Below are 19,583 nucleotides of genomic sequence, written 5' to 3'. Positions count from 1 at the left end.
AGCAGTTGTGTGCACATACCCTTATTGTGGATTTGTCTTGGTTGGAAATTATCTGTCACCTCTGGACATAACCTACAGGGCCCATTTATTTATACAAGTCAATAATCAAGAACGAGTGTTCCTATGAACGCTCTTTTCCAGATTACTAGCCTGTCAAAACAGTTGTTTATTGGGTGCGATAACTTTAGAGAAGGCTTAAAGGGAATCTGCCACCCCCTAGCACTTATCTAATATGGGCATACAAGTGATAGAATGTAAATCTATTCATACCTTTATGCCTCATATTAGAGAAATCCCTGCCTCCTGTATTAATTATAATGTTTCCCCCCTCCCCTGCACGTCAGTGTGCCCTGTAACGTGCAGTCGCCGCGGTCAAATCGCGCACTTCACCTTTTACGTAAGGCGCATTTCTTCCTGCCATCTATGTTCATTGTAGAGCAGGGATCTTGAGTGCAGGCGCCGGGAAGTCACAGTGACTCGCCTGCCCACAACATCCCTGCTCTACAATGAACATAGATGGCAGGAAGAAGTCAGTACCACCAGTCAAAGGAGAAATAATGTTTAGCAGTGAAGACAAATATTGCACAAAATACTGTGTCAAAGTAAGCCATTCATGATGTAAACAATATGGCACTTATATATGTATAAATAATCCTTTTCTGATATCACGCTTATTATAAACAAATTTGATGTCTGGGGACTGTTTAGGGCACAGTCTTCATTGGGCAGGGGCACCATTGTTGTATCTTTTAGGATGCCAACCTCTGTGGTCAGGTAGCAATAAATATTAAGGGGACTGTAGGTCCCCATCTATATTTTGGTACGTTACTACAAGACAACTCTATTATTGAGTCTTGAGCAATAAATTCTTATTATAATAAGCACAAAAAGCAAAGCCACACTAAAAAGAATTAAAATTCCCCCAAGATTCAAGAAAAAATACAGCAAAAAAAGGGCAGAAGTGTTTACCTGCCCAGATCTCAGAACTAAATTTACCACCAGGGTGCAGCAAACCCACATAAAGATGGCGGCTACACAGGTGCAAAATACTGATGAGACAACCACTCACAACCTACCAGTTTACAAAGCATGAGGACCCTTGACGCAGGTTACGAGCTTACATATTTTGGCCAAAATAATGACTAATACCTCATATAATATGCATTTTGCACTTTTTTATTCTGGGGTACAGCCAGGCCCATCAGTGCTGGCATTGTACACTGGGGTGTCTGTTCCCATGGGGTGCACTTGGATGGTACCGGGCAGCCCGCTTTGTCTAATAGTATGGGCGTAACTAATAGGCTGTAAGCCGGATAATGTGTGAACAACACCCTATACAAGTCTTTTTGTGTGCAATTCAAATACTAAGCAGTCACCCCCTCCATGAAATGGTAGGTTGTGAGTGGTTGTCTCATCAGTATTTTGCACTTGTGTAGCCGCCATCTTTATGTGGGTTTGCTGCACCCTGGTAGTGCATTAGGATTGAGATCTGGGCAGGTAAACACTGCTGCCCTTTTTTGTTGTGTTTTTTCTTATTAGAATAAGGAATTTTGGCCTCTGCAGATAATATTGTTGTGATTAATCACAGGTGTGTTTTTTTTTTTTAATACTGTTTAACCCTTTCATGCAGTGGCCAATTTTCTTTTTTTTTTTCCCACCCCTTTTTCCAAGAGCCATAACTTTTTTATTTTTCCATCAACATAGCTGTATGAGGGCTTGTTTTTTGGTGGGACGAGTTGTACTTTTGAATGACACCATCCATTTTATCATGTGATGCACTGCAAAGCGGATGAAATTCCAAGTACAGCAAAATTGCAAAAAAAAAGTGCAATACCACAAATTGTTTTGTTTTTTATTTATCATGTTCACTATATGGCAAAACGGACCTGGCAATAGAATTCTCCAGGTCAGTACGATTACACAGATACCAAACATGTATAGTTTGCTGATGCAGCAGGGACCCGGTATACGACGTAAAATGAATATTTTAATGGGGTTTTTGTCTTGGTTTGCAATTACACAGCAAAGTTTATATATCACAAACAAAGGAAACTTCTCGCCGACAGATACAGCCAATAGGAATTAAGGGGAGTGAACATGAATGTGAAAGTTCTATGCCCAGCAGTATTACCTATTGATCAAAATAAAACCGGAGTTTTGAAACAAGATGGACACAACAGAGACAATATGGAGTATGTTCTCTCAATAATGAGCACATTCACAATTGGTTAGAATGGACAATGAAAGGCTAAGTTAACCCCACCTATTTGTTACAGGTACGAATAAAGATATGAGGCGCTGTTCTGACTACTCATTAACTAACTATTGGCCAGCTCAGGAAACTGCTAAGGCTTCAAGGATTATTCCCAAAATCACAATATTTACCTGTCATAATGATGTACACATTTTTATTTATTTGTGCCAATGTAACTCATTTGTAAATTTGCCCTGTTTTTTTACATATTATTATTTCCAGACTATTTAAAACTTCCAGCTGACGTTGGAATCGTGAGGCCATAGCTCCACAGCTCCTGGTCAATCATATGCACTGCAGCCTCTCTCTGCTGGCTTCCTGCTAGCATAGTTCTGGCTCTGTCTCCACCTCTGACACAGAACAAACTCTACCTTTATGATACACTCTGCTCCTATACAGTATTATGCCTGGCAGATTTTATCTTCTGTTATTCACATTAGTATAGTTGACTGGTTGTTTTTACATCACTGTTCTGTTGGTTTCTATAAAAGCTCAACTCTCCTGTACTTCTCCACAATGGAGTTTGTAAAAACATGGCACTGTTGAGCTGTGTTGGTTGCTTGCAGTAGACAGCCCAGTGATGGGAAACTGCAAATACTACTCTGTTGATGCAAGTGGCAGAAGATAATCCTCTTCCATGTGCATCGTTACAGCAGCTTCTGCAGATTCACATTACTGATCTGTCAGCAGCAGGCAATAAACACAGCTCAGCCTGTGTCTCAGCTCTACAATGCCTAGTTAGTACATTGCTGTTGTGCTGTTTACTTCTGCTATAAATCAGATAACAATGAAATAAAACCACACTGATGTAGATTCAGAAGATACAAATCAGCCAGGCAGGGTTCTGTATAGGAGCAGAGGATGCACAGAAGCATAAGGTGAATTCTAAACTTAGATTAGCCTGATGATAACTATGTGGGCTAATTGGTATCACACAGGAAAAAGTGTGTGTGTGGGCAACTGAAGCAAGTGCTGCTGGGAAATGTAGTTTTAGCAGATATGAATAAGACCACCCATTCAGCTATGTGAAATTGGATACAGAGAGGGTTAGGTAAAGATTTAAAAAAAGACACAGAGGTACAAGACATACAATTTTTGTTGGGCTTAGTCCGTATATTAACAAAAAGACACTTAAAGTGCTTTGTATAAAATGTGATTGTGGGAATAACCCTTTAAATAAGGCTCACACCTGACCTACGCTAACATCTTTAATAACCCAGTTTGGAATACCCCTTTAATGATCAAGTCAATTTGCTGCATTTATACATAACTTTTTCTTCCAATGTAAAGTTTGTAACAAAATATGATCCCTCCCACTTACACTTACAGGATTCCCTCCCCATGTAAAACTGAGGGCTTTCAGGTCCATACATGAGCACCGGCAGATACTAATACATGCACATTCTACCTGCTTGAATCAGTGTTGATAAGGCAGTAATAAGGTGGTTAGCTAGCAAGTCATCTTTATACATATATAGACAACTGAAATTATTAGAGGTAGCAGCATAACTCTCAAATCAGTTAACAGTATTGAGCACTTATTTTATTCAAGATTAAAAACAGAAGGTCTTAGGAGAGCATCACTGAAGGCTTTTCCTCTGTCCTGAAGTGAATGGTGTATAGTCTGGTTGGATGGATGGAAACTATAAATCACTCACTCAAAAGGGTACAACATAAATGAATTGAAGCAATATCGTAAAATAATGGCTCACCTAATTGGTTCTTAATTCCTTGTCCTTTAGCAACATCTGCTGACACCTTCTCTTTAGAGAATGTCTGTACGGTGTCATCTGGAAATGCTGACCCATCCATGTCATTCTGGCCTTCATCAGAATCCCGCCTTGTGCTGTAAATGCCACCATCATCGTCATCCTCATCTTCATCATCATCATCACTGTTGTCCCCATCGTCATCGGACCCATCATCTTCATCACTTCGTAATATGTTTTCAGCAACATCATCATACTCGACCTCATGTGATAAGTCTTCATCTAAATCAATATAAAAACATTTGATATTTAATTTTTGGCTTTTGGCTCATTAATAGAAATCCACAATTTAAAAAGGAACACTAAAAAAATGAGACACAAGAAATAGAAACACACACTTGTAAGCCTGTCATGGTGTCTGTGAGGTACTGAAATAAAGCTTTAACGTTGTTGGGTGTGCTGAAGTAATCGCTCATAGTATTGCTACTCATTACTGTGGCAGTAAAGTGCCTGTGGTCACTTCGACTAGCCAGCAACTTGTACCAGCACCCGAATGCTCAGTTTACTTTAGCTTTCAGAGTGTGTATGGTTAGATTCAAATTTAGAGTATAGTCATACAGAGTTTGGGCTACATGTCTGCCGCTTCATCGGGGCTTCTATCTGAAGCCCTAAAAAAGATATATTGGGCGGCCATTCACTTTAATGAGGTAGACTGAGTGACACTGCGCACTGTCTGGCCTCCGTTTTGACAGAGATCATCTTTTTAAAGCAGGCACAAAACAGTGGTTGACCATCATGCCCCACTGAGCCACTGATGTGGGGCCCAAAAGCAATGTGAACTTGGACTTGCCTAAATTTATTTTATTTATTCTACTAACTTGTATAGCGCCATTAATTCCGCAGCACTTTACAGACATCAGCACTGTCCCCATTGGGGCTCACAATCTAAATTCCCTATCAGTATGTCTTTGGAGTGTGGGAGGAAACCCACGCAAACACGGGGAGAACATACAAACTCCTTGCAGATGTTGTTCTAGTTGGGATTTGAACCCAGGACCCCAGCAGTGCAAGGCTGCAATGCTAACCACTGAGCCACCGTGCTGCCCAAGGGTCAGGTTGTGCATGACCTTGTGGTACAGCAATCAATCTCATTGTTATCATAGTGAGAGCTCAGGAGGAGGTAGAAGGAATGCCTCCAAATGAATAAAGGTGTTGCTTTTTTGGCAAGGGCATTTAGAACAGAAAGGAAAGTGGTGGATACATCGCCAGTATTTCTGGGGTATGAATGATAGGTATCCCTATTTTTATGAGGCTCCCAACCCAAGTATTTTACTGCATGCATATCAAAAAGATGGATTAACTTTCAAAAAATGTTACCAACTTCCGATACTTCTAAAAACTCCATGCGGATGTTGCCCTGGTAGGATAAGGACCCAGAAGAGCCCAAAGTAGAGCACAAAGAGAAATTGTACAAGACTGGTTATACTTGTTAGAATCTACATACCATATATGAAGAATATGTATTACACCCATATACTACACAACCTCTATTCTACTGGGAACCATATCAAAAGGCAAGGATCATCATTACAGCCCAGGGAAGTAAAACAAAAATGGATATATACAATGGATTAGATATTGAAATTCATGACGGCAGCAGGGTGGCAGGTTTACGGCAAATAACACTAAATCTGTATAAAAAATTCAATGTACAAAATAATGTATTATTTTATACTAGCACTTTTATGATGGAAATGTTGATATTGAGGATGAGGATAGAACACCTCTATACACAGTATATAACACAGGGTCCACCACTGGTACTCATCACAGGTCTTTTTTGGGGGAGGGGGAGGGGGGGGAAGGGGGAAGCATTAGTTATGCCATAAAAAAAAAAAAAAAAGGCCTAGCAACGTGATTCTATGGGTCAGTACAATTATGGAAATACCAAACTTAAGGTTTTGCTTTTTTTAATGATTAAAGGAAACCCGTCACCTCGAATGGTATTATTTACCTGCAGATAAAACCACAGACAAAAACAAAATAAACACGTACCCTGCCGCAAGTAAATAAGTAAAAGAAATAGTGCATATAAACATTGGGTCCTTAGTGAACACCGCTTTTGATCAGAAAAAGTGTAAAAGCCTTCCCACAAGCGTCAAGGTATACCACAATCGGGATGGTCCTACCGTTTAGCATTAAAGCCTTACCATGCATCATAGTAATGTTAGTGTGAATAAGGGCTGAGCAGGACTGGGTCCTGAACGTGGACACACAGCAAATGAGCAGCTATTTAAATGTAATGTTACCTGCAGATATAGGGTTAATCTCTAAGTAAATAGCATTACAATGCTGAGAAGCCAACTTTCTCATAGCACGGCTACCAGGAGAAAATGAACGGTTTTCTTCCCGGAAGCCTCCAGTTTTTAGTCATGAGGACGGTGCAGGGAGCGGGTACAGTCACTGCTCACACCTAGTGCTCACAAATGTAGTGAGTGTAAGTACACCCTGGCACTTGGATTGACAGCACGCACTGCACAGATGCAGATCCCTGGAGGAAATAGTCATGAGTTACTTACCGGTAACGTGATTTTTCGGAGACCATGACAGCACCACGAGAGAGGGGATCCGCCCACCAAGGACAGGAAACCTACAGGCTTAAAAGGAGCGGCCCTCTCTTCTCGCCTCAGTTTGGATTACAGAGCATTGAGAGGACCACCAGGTTAGTAGACATAGCAAAACATGATAAACCAACATTTCTATAAATCACCAACTTAAGAGTGAAAATGAATAAACAAGGAGAGCTCCCACCAATGTGAAGGGAGGGAATATAAGGGTGCTGTCATGGTCTCCGAAAAAAACTGTTACCGGTAAGTAACTTATGACTTTATCGGTCGACCATGACAGCACCACAAGAGAATTACAGAGATGAAGAAGTTTAGGGAGGGACTACAGCTTGGAGCACCCGTCTCCCGAAAGTGAGATCAGACGAAACACCCGAATCCAGTCTATAGCGCTTATAGAAGGTAGACGAAGAAGACCAGGCAGCAGCCTTACATATGTCTTCTATCGAGACACCCGTCTTCTCCGCCCAGGAGGTAGTCACTGCCCGGGTGGACTGAGCCTTCAATTCTTGTGGTATTTCCTCACCGCTGGATGTATAAGCTAGGGAAATAGCCTCCCTGATCCATCTAGCTATGGTGGACTTTGTGACTTTAGAGCCTTTCCTAACACCTGGGTAGGATATAAATAACGAACTATCTTTTCTAAACTCTTGTGACCAAGAGGTACCTAATTACACATCTCCTTACATCTAGTATATGAAACTCTTCTTCTTTCCGGTTACCCGGATTAAGGCAGGGGGAGGGTAGGACTACTTCTTGGAGTCTGTGAAAATGGGTAGCTACTATAGGGAGATAGGCGGGATCAGGTTTAAGATTTTATTATCCAGGATCTGAGTTAAGGGCAAGGCTGAAGACAGGGCATGAATATCACTAACTCTCCTAGCAGATGTTAAAGCTATCAGAAGTGCTGTTTTAAGGGAGAGGGACTCAAGAGTGGCTAACTATTGGCTCAAAGGGTGGACCAGTTAAGGCTTTAAGAACCAAATTTAGATCCCAGGGTACCAATTTGCTTTTGACAATGGGCCTGGACCTAAAGGCGGCTTTAATGAAACGAGAAATCCAATAATTACTCGCCAGATCACAGCTATATAAGGCGCCTAAGGCGGACACCTGAACCTTCAGGGTGCTAGTGGCTAGCCCTAACTCGAGACCTTTTTGCAGAAATTCTAGAATTTTACTTATTGGAGCCTCCTCACCGACTGTGGAACCAGAAAAAGATAAAAACTTCTTCCAGGTTCTCACATAAATTCTGGTTGTAATAAGCTTAAGGCTACACATTAAGGTTGTCACTAAGCCTTGGGAGAATACCTTTTTTCTTAATAGCCCCCCTCTCAAGTTCGATACCGTCAAGTGGAGGCCAGACACTTGAGGATGGACTATAGGACCCTGGAAGAGGAGATCCGGAACTTCTGGTAGAACCCAAGGATCTGACACAGACATGCTCCTGAGGCATGACAACTAGGGCCTCCTGGGCCAAAAGGGTGCAACCAGCAGAACTCTCGCCTTGTCCTCCCTGATCTTCCTGATAACCATAGAAAGAAGGGTTAACGGGGGAAAGGCATAGGCTAGACTGAACCCCCAATGTATCTTAAGAGCGTCTACTGCCAGGGGTTTTTCTTTGGGATCCAGGGAACAGAAGAGCTGAGTTTTCCGATTTAACTTTGTAGCAAACAAGTCCACTACTGGAGGTCCCCATCTTTGGACAATTTGGGAGAAAATGTCCTGATTTAGTTCCCATTCCCCCTGTCTCAGGGTATAGTGGCTTAAGTAGTCTGCCCTTGAATTTTCTTTTCCCTTTATATGAAGGGCTGTTAGGGAACGAAGATGGCATTCCAAGACCTGAAAGAGATGATAAGCCACTCTCATCAGAGATCTTGATCGTTTACCCCCCCCCCCCCCCCCCCTCTTGGTGGTTCACGTAAGCTACTGCGATTTTATTATCAGAGAAAACTTTTACATCACGATTTTGAACAAAAACTAGAAAATAATTGACTGTCCTGTCTATCGCTAGCAACTCTTTAGAGTTGGAGGAGAGACTCTTTGCCGAATTAGACCATGACCCCTGGGTTACCATATCTCCCAGATGGGCCCCCCACCCACTGGAACTGGCATTGGTAGTAATTGTTCGGGTTGTTCTAAAAACCCAGGGGACCCCTCTGGATAAGTTCACTTCAATATCCCACCACTGTAAGGATTCAACTGACCGGGAAGACAAGGAAAACCTCCCCCTCCAAGCGCCCCTTCAACATAACTTCATTATGCAGTACATCCCATTGTAAAACCCTAGAGTGATAGAGCCCACAGAACCCAGAGAAGGCAAGATGTCAGGGTACCTAACAGGCACATCGCAGCTCTAGGGGACATGACTGGGTTTGACACTGCCCTTCTTACTTGATCCCTTAGTTTTTTGGCTTCAGGGAGGTAACATGTCTGAGAATCTGAATCTAGCATAACTCCTAAGAACTGCTGAACTTTTGTGGCCGTTAACCTAGATTTATTTAAATTGAGGACCCAGCCCAGGTTCTCTAAGATGGAGATCACTATTTTTAGATGCTTACTACATTGAAGGGCCGAGTTACCAACTATCAGGAAATCATCCAGACAAGGGATAATTAATATGTCATGCTCTCTAACATGAGCCATTACCTCTGCCACGATTTTGGTAAATACCCAGGGGTCTATGGCTAAACCGAATGGCAGGGCCCTATATTGAAAGTGCTTGATGACCCCATATATAACCATGGCCACTCTAAGACATTTCTGGTAATTTGAATGGATAGGTACATGGCAATAGGCGTCTTTTAAATCCAAAACTACCATGTAACAATCTGGAAACAGCAATTTTATTGTTGACCTTATCGATTCCATTTTGAAGGTGGGGATTATCAGGAATTTATTCAGGGCTTTTAAATTTATAATACATCTGAAAGAACCGTCCGGCTTAGAGACCAGAAAGAGAGGGGAGTAAAATCCCAACCCCCTTTCGGACGCCGGGATCTCCACCAGGACTGCTTTTTGAACAAGGTACAGTACTTCTTCCTGAAGAGCGAGTTGTTCTGATATAGAGGAAAGGACCGGGGTCAAGATAAACCTTCCACGAGGAACTGCTAGGAACTGGAATCTCAGACCCGAACCAGGGCTATGAGTTATTGACTCGATTTCCGGGGCTCCCGAGTGGAAGAAGACGTACTGAACAGAAGACCTCTACCTTTTGGTTTACGGTTTTCCCATTTATCCTGGTCTCTCTGTGGCCTTTTACGCACAAATCTTCTCCTGCGAAAAGACCGCTTATTGGCAGGCATAAACAGGCTAGAGAAACCTTTCTTCCTGTCGCTTGCTTTGTCTAGGATTTCATCCAGGACTGGACAGAAGAGATGTTCCCCTTCGCAAGGTATAGCACAGAGTCTAGTTCTAGCCTGGATGTCATCCGGCCAACACTTGAGCCACAGGGCCCTGCGGGCTGCATTAGACATGAGGGCCGATCTAGCAGCTAACTTAGAGTCCGCGGAAGCATCCACTAGGAAGGCTGCTGCCCCCTACACGAGTGGGATACTAGACAAGATCTCTTTCCTGGATGTGTTGTTTTCTAAATGCGATTCCAGCTGATCTAGCCATATCATCAAAGACCTAGCTGTGCAAGTCGCAGCAATTGCCGGTTTTAAAGCCCCAGCGGTTGTCTCCCAGGTGCCTTTGAGAAACACATTTTCTGTCCAGAGGATCTTTAAGGGCCCCCATATCATCAAAGGGGAGAGATGACTTTTTAGAAGCTTTAGTTATGGCTGTGTCTAGTTTGGGAGCCTTCTCCGAGGAGGAGGAGGCCGAGTCCTCAAAGGGGTACTTTCTTTTAAAGAATGGGGGGAGAGAACCATTTATTTCCGGCTTTTGCCACTCTCTATGGATTAGACCCTGAAGTTTATCATTAAACGGGAAACATTTTCTCTTCCTCTGCCCCAGTCCTCTGAACATGACGTCTTGGACTGACTTCTCTGGTCTGAGGTCCGTAATGCCCATGGTTGAGCGGACCACTTTAACCAACCCATCAACTTCATTTCATGGAAAGCAGTGCCGGCCTGAACCACTAAGATGAAGAAGATGAATCATCAGAGTCCACCTCCTTGGCTGATGATAGGGAATAATCAAGAGTTGGGCAGACCTCATGGTTAGCTTCCTTCCTCTTAGACTTTTTAGAGAGGAGTTTGCTCACCTCTGATTTAATTAGGATTTTTAAGCCTGAGGCGAAACTAGGGGTCTCAACCGCCAAAGTTTGGTTTATGCAGGACTGGCACAGTCTTTTGGAATATGAGTCCGCCAAGAGGGCCTCGCATAACACACATTGCTTGTGTTTGGTTTTGGAGGTACACTTCTTCCCCTAAACGGATAAGAAGAAGGGACACCTTATTACCCAAGTGAACTTCCTCGAAGATCACTTACCCATAGCTCAAATAGCCGGTACCGGTTTAACTGGAGGACCTTTCTCAGCCGGGGGATCGTCCCTAGGGGCTGCAGATTAGTCCGTCTTGTTAGAGTCACGATGCCCGGACCGGGTTCGTCTACCTGCAGTCCGAGAATTGCTGGTGACTCGAGGGGGTCGTGTCTCCTGGAGCTCCCCAGGTGACCGCTGAGATGGAGAAAGCGGTGGTCGCTGGATTTGCTGCTGCTCGTCTTCAGAATCCATTAACAATAGAGTTCTGAAGTAGCTGGGAAGCCTAGAGCAGCGATATCTGGACGCTTAAATAGGAGCGTCTACTTTCCATTAAATTTCCCCTCTTTTTTTTTTTTTTTTTTTTTTTTTAACATTGCCATCTGCTGGTTGGAGGGGAGAATGCAGCACTCACGCGGCGTCTGCATGCATGTGGACTGGACCGCCCGACATCAGGCCCCGCCACAGCCTAGTAAAAGATCGGAAGCATGCGGCGCCGGTCATAGAGGAGCTGCTCCTGTAATCGGGCTTTCTCCCTCCAGCTGCCTGCTCCAGCTAGCGTTCACCTGCTGCTAGGGGCGGCCCTACCCCGGCCGGGGTGCCGCTTCCCCAGCCTCCTGCGGGCAGGTCTGGGGCTGCCAACCCCAGACAGGGGCACAGCCCCCCAATACTGTGACCACCTCAAGTTGGCCTCCGTCATCACGATCCATCTGGCTGGAGCTGCCACCCCAGACAGGGGCGCAGCTCCCACAGCCCATGGCACAGGACGGTACTGGAGCTGCTGATCCCAGACAGGGGCGCAGCTCCCACAGCCCAGGGCACAGGACGGTACTGGAGTTGCTGATCCCAGATAGGGGCGCAGCTAGACAGTACGCTTCTTCCGGACATCTTCACAGGTAGGCCTGTCCGAGGTTTCCTCCATCAAGGACAGGAAACCAAACTTACTTTTTAGCCTGTAGGTTTCCTGTCCTTGGTGGGCGGATCCCCTCTCTCGTGGTGCTGTCATGGTCGACCGATAAAAACTCATTTTCTTCCAGTTAGGTAGTCGGGCAGCATTGTAACACTATTTATCTGCTGAATTTGCAAGTAAATAGCATATTTCGAGGAGACCGGATCCCTTTTAAGAAAAAAATAAAATATACACAAACATTATTTATATACATATTTAAAGGGGTCTAACTACTTTCCGTACCCAGTGTGTGTGTGTGTGTGTGTGTGTGTGTGTGTGTGTGTGTGTGTGTGTGTGTGTGTAGAACCATCTCAAGGAGGATCACAAGGAAATGGACAGCATGTGACTTAAATATGAGTGTCTGATCAAAAGGGTCTGAATACTTATGACCATGTGATATTTCAATTTTTCTTTTTTAATAAATTTGCAAAAAAAAACAACTTTCTAGAATTTACCAAATGGCTGCAATGAATCAAAGAGTGAAAAATTTAAAGGGGCCTGAATACTTTCCGTACCCACTGTATAAATATAATAAAAAAATAATATATATATATATATATATATATATATATATATATATATATATATATATATATATATATATATATATATACACACACACATTATATATATATATATATATACACACATACAATATATATATACACACATACAATATATATATACACACACACATATATATATATATACACACACACACATACACACACACAGTACAGACCAAGAGTTTGGACGCACCTTCTCATTTAAAGATTTTTCTGTATTTTCATGACTATGAAAATTGTACATTCACACTGAAGGCATCAAAACTATGAATTAACACATGTGGAATTATATACTTAACAAAAAAGTGTGAAACAACTGAAAATATGTCTTATATTCTAGGTTCTTCAAAGTAGCCACCTTTTGCTTTGATGACTGCTTTGCACACTCTTGGCATTCTCTTGATGAGCTTCAAGAGGTAGTCACCAGAAATGGTTTTCACTTCACAGGTGTGCCCTGTCAGGTTTAATAACTGGGATTTCTTGCCTTATGAATGGGGTTGGGACCATCAGTTGTGTTGTGCATAAGTTTGGTGGATACACAGCTGATAGTCCTACTGAATAGACTGTTAGAATTTGTATTATGGCAAGAAAAAAGCAGCGGAGACTTTGTGCAGCAGGCCTTCATGGTAAAATAGCTGCTAGGAAACCACTGCTAAGGACAGGCAACAAGCAGAAGAGACTTGTTTGGGCTAAAGACATTAAACCAGTGGAAATCTGTGCTTTGGTCTGATGAGTCCAAATTTGAGATCTTTGGTTCCAACCACCGTGTCTTTGTGCGACGCAGAAAAGGTGAACGGATGGACTCTACATGCCTGGTTCCCACCGTGAAGCATGGAGGAGGAGGTGTGATGGTGCTTTGCTGGTGACACTGTTTTATTCAAAATTGAAGGCATACTGAACCAGCATGGCTACCACAGTATCTTGCAGCAGCATGCTATTCCATCCGGTTTGCGTTTAGTTGGACCATCATTTATTTTTCAACAGTACAATGACCCCAAACACACCTCCAGGCTGTGTAAGGGCTATTTGACCAAGAGGGAGAGTGATGGGGTGCTACGCCAGATGACCTGGCCTCCACAGTCACCAGACCTGAACCCAATAGAGATGGTTTGGGGTGAGCTGGACCGCAGAGTGAAGGCAAAAGGGCTAACAAGTGCTAAGCATCTCTGGGAACTCCTTCAAGATAGTTGGAAGACCATTTCCGGTGACTACCTCTTGAAGCTCATCAAGAGAATGCCAAGAGTGTGCAAAGCAGTCATCAAAGCATAAGGTGGCTACTTTGAAGAACCTAGAATATAAGACATATGTAGCGCCGGCGTCCCTGCCCTCTGCTAGGCAGGGACGCTGTTCCCCTCACCTCTCTGCTCCGTGCCCGGCGTCCTCCTCCCGCTCTGCTGGCAGCGCGCGCTCCTTCCCGGCCACTGTGCTTAGGGCGCGCGCGCTCTCCCTCCCTCTTAAAGGGGCCGCGCGCGCCGTCCTAAGGAGTCCCCGGCCAATGGCCGGAGGACTTCACCATATATAAGGCACCTCCTCCAAAATGGAGGTGCCCGAGCAATGTTGTTGCACTGTTCTCTACTCTGCTTCAGCCCTCAGGTCCCGTTGCCAGTTACCTGCCAGATACCTGCCAGATTCCTGCCAGCTCGCTGTCTTATTCCTGCCTGATATTCTGCTACCTGCCTGCTTGCCTGAGGTCCCACGGTCTGCCTTCCAACTCCTGTCAGTCTGTCTATGGACCAGCTTGCCCGCTCACCTGGGAGCGCACATCCGCTACCTGCCTGCTAGCCTACCTGGAGGCTCCGCCGTCACGTGCTGTGACCACCTGCCTGTCCAGTGACTCCTGCCCGCTCACCTGGGAGCGCTCATCTGCTGCCTGTCCGCTAGCCTACCTGGAGGCTCTGCCGTCACGTGCTGTGACCACGCGCCTGTCCAGAGACTTCTGCCCGCTCACCTGGGAGCGCTCATCTGCCGCCTGTCTGTTGGTCTTCCTGGAGGCTCCGCCGTCACATGCTGTGACCACCCGTTTATCCAGAGACTCTCGCCTGCTCACCTGGGAGCTCACGTCTACCATCAGCCGCCACAGGTCGTACCAACCCTTTACCCAGAGACTGCCCCGGTCACTTGCCGTGACCATCTGCCCGTTCATCCAGAGACTGCCCCGGTCACTTGCCGTGACCATCTGCCCGTTCATCCAGAGACTGCCCCGGTCACTTGCCGTGACCTCCTGCCCCTTCTTCCAGAGACTGTCCCGGTACCTGCTGTGACTGCCTGCCTGGTCGCCACCCGCTCCCTTACAAGGACCGCCCCCTTGTATAGTAGCTCAGAGGTTCCGCCTCCCAGACCCGTTACAACATATTTTCAGTTTCGCACTTTTTTGTTAAGTATATAATTCCACATGTGTTAATTCATAGTTTTGATGCCTTCAGTGTGAATGTACAATTTTCATAGTCATGAAAATACAGAAAAATCTTTAAATGAGAAGGTGTGTCCAAACTTTTGGTCTGTACATATATATATTTATTATACACACACAGTGGGTACGGAAAGTATTCAGACCCCTTTATATTTTTCACTCTGATTCATTGCAGCCATTTGGTACATTCTAAAAAGTTTTTTTTTTTTGCAAATTTATTAAAAAAGAAAAACTGAAATATCACGTTGTCTTAAGTATTCAGACCCTTTTGATCAGACACTCATATTTAAGTCACAAGCTGTCCATTTCCTTGTGATCCTCCTTGAGATGGTTCTACTCCTTAATTGGAGTCCAGCTGTGTTTAATTAAACTGATAGGACTTGATTTGGAAAGGCACACACCTGTCTATATAAGACCTCACAGCTCACAGTGCATGTCAGACCAAATGAGAATCATGAGCTCAAAAGGAACTGCCCAAGGAGCTCAGAGACGGAATTGTGGCAAGGGACAGATCTGGCCAAGGTTACAAAAGAATTTCTGCATTACTCAAGATTCCTAAGAGCACAGTGGCCTCCATAATCCTTAAATGGAAGAAGTTTGGGACCACCAGAAGTCTTCCTAGACCTGGCCGTCCAGCCAAACTGAGCAATCGTGGGAGAAGAGCCTTGATGAAAGAGGTAAAATAGAACCCCAAGATCACTGTGGCTGAGTTCCAGAGATGCAGTAGGGAGATGGGAGAAAGTTCCACAAAGTCAACTATCACTGTAGCCCTCCACCACTCGGGCTTTTATGGCAGAGTGGCCAGACGGAAGCCTCTCCTCAGTGCAAGACATATGAAAGCCCGCATAGAGTTTCCTCAAAAACACATGAAGGACTCCCAGACTATGAGAAATAAGATTCTCTGGTCTGATGCGACAACGATAGAAAAAGTTTTATCTTTGTCTATCAGTCTAAGCGGTATGTGTGGAGAAAACCAGGCACGGCTCATCACCTGCCCAGTACAATCCCAACAGTGAAACATGGTAGTGGCAGCATCATGCTATGGGGGTGTTTTTCAGCTGCAGGGACAGGAGAACTGGTTGCAATTGAAGAAAACATGAATGCGGCCAAGTACAGAGATATCCTGGATGAAAACCTCTTCCAGAGTGCTCTGGACCTCAGACTTGGCCGAAGGTTCACCTTCCAACAAGACAATGACACTAAGCACACAGCTAAAATAACAAAGGAGTGGCTTCAGAGCAACTCTGTGACCATTCTTGACTGGCCCAGCCAGAGCTCTGACCTAAACCCAAATGAGCTTCTCTGGAGAGATCTGAAAATGGCTGTCCACCAACGTTCACCATCCAACCTGATGGAACTGGAGAGGATCTGCAAGGAAGAATGGCAGAGGATCTCCAAATCCAGGTGTGAAAAACTTGTTGCATCATTCCCAAGAAGACTCATGGCTGTACTAGCTCAAAAGGGGGCTTCTACTCAATACTGAGCAAAGGGTCTGAATATTTATGACCTTGTGATATTTCAGTTTATCTTTTTTAATAAATTTGCAAAACTTTCTACATTTCTGTTTTGTTTTTTTTCAGTCAAGATGGGGTGCAGAGTGTACTTTAATGAGAAAAAAATGAACTTTGTTTCATTGCAGCATTTGGTAAATTCTAAAAAGTAAAAAATTTAAAGGAGTCTGAATACTTTCCGTACCCACTATACATACATACTGTGTATACATAAATAATAAAAAATTGTATTTGTGTTGTAATTTTTTTTGTGACCGATAATTTTTATTTTTTTGTCCAGCAGTGCCATCAGCTCAGAACTAGCAAATACCAGCAAGTCCCAGCTACACCCATCTGCTCTGCTATTTGTAGAAGTATAGCCAGAAATGGACATCATGGGGAAAAAAAAAACATACCTTTGACATAGAACCAAGGGAAAGCGACTGAACTACACACAACACAGGAAATAGGGAGTAGAAATTTGGTAGCAGTTGCTCAGCACTAAGGAATCAAAAGGAGAAATATTTGGCTGAAGCAGAAGGCCATTTATTTGCCAAAGGGCTCAAGAACGATAAAATAATGTGGGTCAGCAGACAACAGTGAGAATAACCTTGGCACTCGACAGTATATTCAAGTAGTGAAAATTTATTGCAGTCCATTATATACAATACAAAACGTTTCGGTCACTTTGGACCTTCTTCAGTTGACAGTATATAGACTGTAGTAGGATTAATAGACAAAAGCAGGTATCTTAAGTGGGTCCATAAAGGACTGCCTGGTTAAGTGGAGTAGACAGTAACGGCGTCACAATGCTGTATCCACCGCTGAACAACCAGCGCTGGATACCACGTTGTGACGCCGTTACTGTCTATTCCACTTAACCAGGCAGTCCTTTATGGACCCACTTAAGATACCTGCTTTTGTCTATTAATCCTACTACAGCTTGTGACCATTATCTCTATGTTAGCCGGGCAGTCGGAAGTTGCGGTTGCAAGATTGCGGCACGGGACCGCAGCAGCGCTGAGAAGAGCTGAGGACAGTGGCTGGTAAATATAAGACCAGGGTCAGGAAACGTAGATTAGTACCACTCCAGCGCTGAAATAAAAAAAAAAAACGCTGGAGTGGTGCTTCAAGAATTATCTTTAGTGTTAGGGCTCATTCAGACATCAGGTTTTTTGACGTACGAGAGAAACTGACCGAGTTTCACCAATCATTGTCATCAGAGTGCCCTCAGATTTTCAGAGTTTTGTCAAATTTCATCAGTTTTTTTCCAGTGAAGAGAAAAAAAACAAAAACAAAGTTTCTTCACCTTTTACAATCAGTCAGTGAAAAACGGACAGCACATGGAAGGCATTCAAATGCTGTCAGATTTTTTCACTGACCCATAGACAGGCATTGCAGATTTTGATCTAACACTCGGATCAATATCGGACATGTCTCCGTAATTTTGCATGGATCACTCTGAGGAAAAAATCTGACATGTGAACAGGCCCATAGGGTATCATATGTCCATCATTCTGTCCATGAAAAAATGGATAGCACTGGTACGTGAAGAACTGACGAGTGACTGAGCCCTAAAGCAGAATAAAGAGTCATAGAAATAATGAGATGGCCACCCCAGAGCCCTGGTCACAACATCAAGTCTGTCTGGGATTATATGAAAAGAAAGAGGGATTTGCACAAGCTTACATCCACAGATCTGTGGTTCTCCAATATGTTTGGAACAACTTCGTTGCCGAGTTCCTTCATAAAATGTGTACAAGTGTACCTAGAAGAATTCATACTTTCATGCTGTTTTGAAGGCAAAGGGTGGTCAGGTCACACCAAACATCAATTTCCTGTACATTTCTCTTCTGTTCATTTACTTAGCATTTTGTTTAAGGGAATCTGTCAGCAGGATTTGCTATGTAAACTGAAGACAGCAGGAGATAGAGGCTGAAACACAGAATTCAGGGATGTGTCACTTGTCAAAGTGCTTGCTGCTGTTTACTAACTGTGAAGGATTTGCCACTAACAGATTAACATTGCCCTCTCCTGAGAGCAGCTCACCGTCTATGGACCTGGTACATGGAGAGCCTGGTGTGGGTGGGGTTAGCTTTCTCAGCTCTGCTTCATTCTAAATCTAAAAGCTCTGATTGTGTCAGAACGGCTCCACCCAGTAATCTAAGGGTATGTGAACACAGTGTGTTTTTGATGCATTTTCACGGCGGAAATGCACGAAAAACGCTAAGTAATCCATACACCAGCTAATGCAATGACAATCCTGATGTGCTGTGCACATGATCAGGAATTTCCCGTCAGGATTGTCATTGCGTTTAAATCTGCAGTATGTCCATTCTTTATAGCTTTTCTGCAGCGTTTTCCGCCCATTAAGTTCAAATGAACTGCAGCAAACCCGCAGGTATAAATATACTTGCGTATTTGCTGCATGTGTTTGCTGCGTATTTGACTGACTCAATTCAAGTCAACGAGTCAAATACGCCGCAAAAACGCACAAAGAATGGTACCCGGGCCGGCCAGGGAAGACTCCTCCTCCCATCATCTGACCACCGCTCCCGCTGATAATAGCAGGAGCAGGCACGGCTGAGAGGAGAAGTAGTCTTGTCAGCCAACGCCTGTGCGCGGTGTTTAAAAAAAAAAGTAAAAATCTATATTAAAATAAAAGCACCTTTCATTCTCACCTGTCCGGCATCCTCCCAATGTCCCACGGCAATCCGACCACCTGGCAGCCAGCAATACACTGACAGGAGCACGATCGCTCCCGGCAGTGTACAATCCTACGCTGCTGGGACTGAGTTCACCTGAGTTCATCAGCTGAAGAGCTCCAGGACCTCACTTTATTGCACCGGTGTTGCATGCGAATTTTCCCACACATCAGTGATGTAGTAAATGAGGTCACTGGGGCTGATCAGCTGATCTTCAGCTGATGAACTCAGCCCCAGCAGCGATGTACTCAGCCGGGAGCGATCGTGCTCTCGTCAGTGTATTGCTGGCTGCTCGGTGGTCGGATCGCTGTGGGACATCGGGAAAACGCCAGACAGAGGAGAATGAAAGGAGTTTTTATTTTAATATAGATGTTTACTCTTTTTTTTTTTTCTTTTTTTAACACCGCACACAGGCGCTGGCTGAGGAGACTACTTGTCCTCTCAGCCGCGCCTGCT

General features: G+C 44.1%; 1 protein-coding gene across 2 annotated transcripts in view; it reads right to left on the bottom strand.

Annotated features, from left to right (window-relative positions):
• AATF (apoptosis antagonizing transcription factor) overlaps positions 1 to 19,583 on the bottom strand; it is a 162,571-nt gene that overhangs the window by 129,203 nt on the left and 13,785 nt on the right. For both annotated transcript variants that reach the window (XM_073666701.1, XM_073666702.1), the window contains exon 3: positions 3,967 to 4,245. In XM_073666701.1, coding sequence (XP_073522802.1) covers positions 3,967 to 4,245 — 279 coding nt within the window. The remainder of the gene's footprint in view (positions 1 to 3,966; positions 4,246 to 19,583) is intronic.

Source organism: Phyllobates terribilis, unplaced genomic scaffold, assembly GCF_046119375.1.
Source record: "Phyllobates terribilis strain yellow unplaced genomic scaffold, ASM4611937v1 Scaffold_2__4_contigs__length_985480577, whole genome shotgun sequence".
In the NCBI taxonomy this organism is placed as follows: Eukaryota; Metazoa; Chordata; class Amphibia; order Anura; family Dendrobatidae; genus Phyllobates; species Phyllobates terribilis.
Note: the sequence above shows the minus strand (reverse complement) of the source record. Positions and strands in the feature narration are given on the sequence as shown.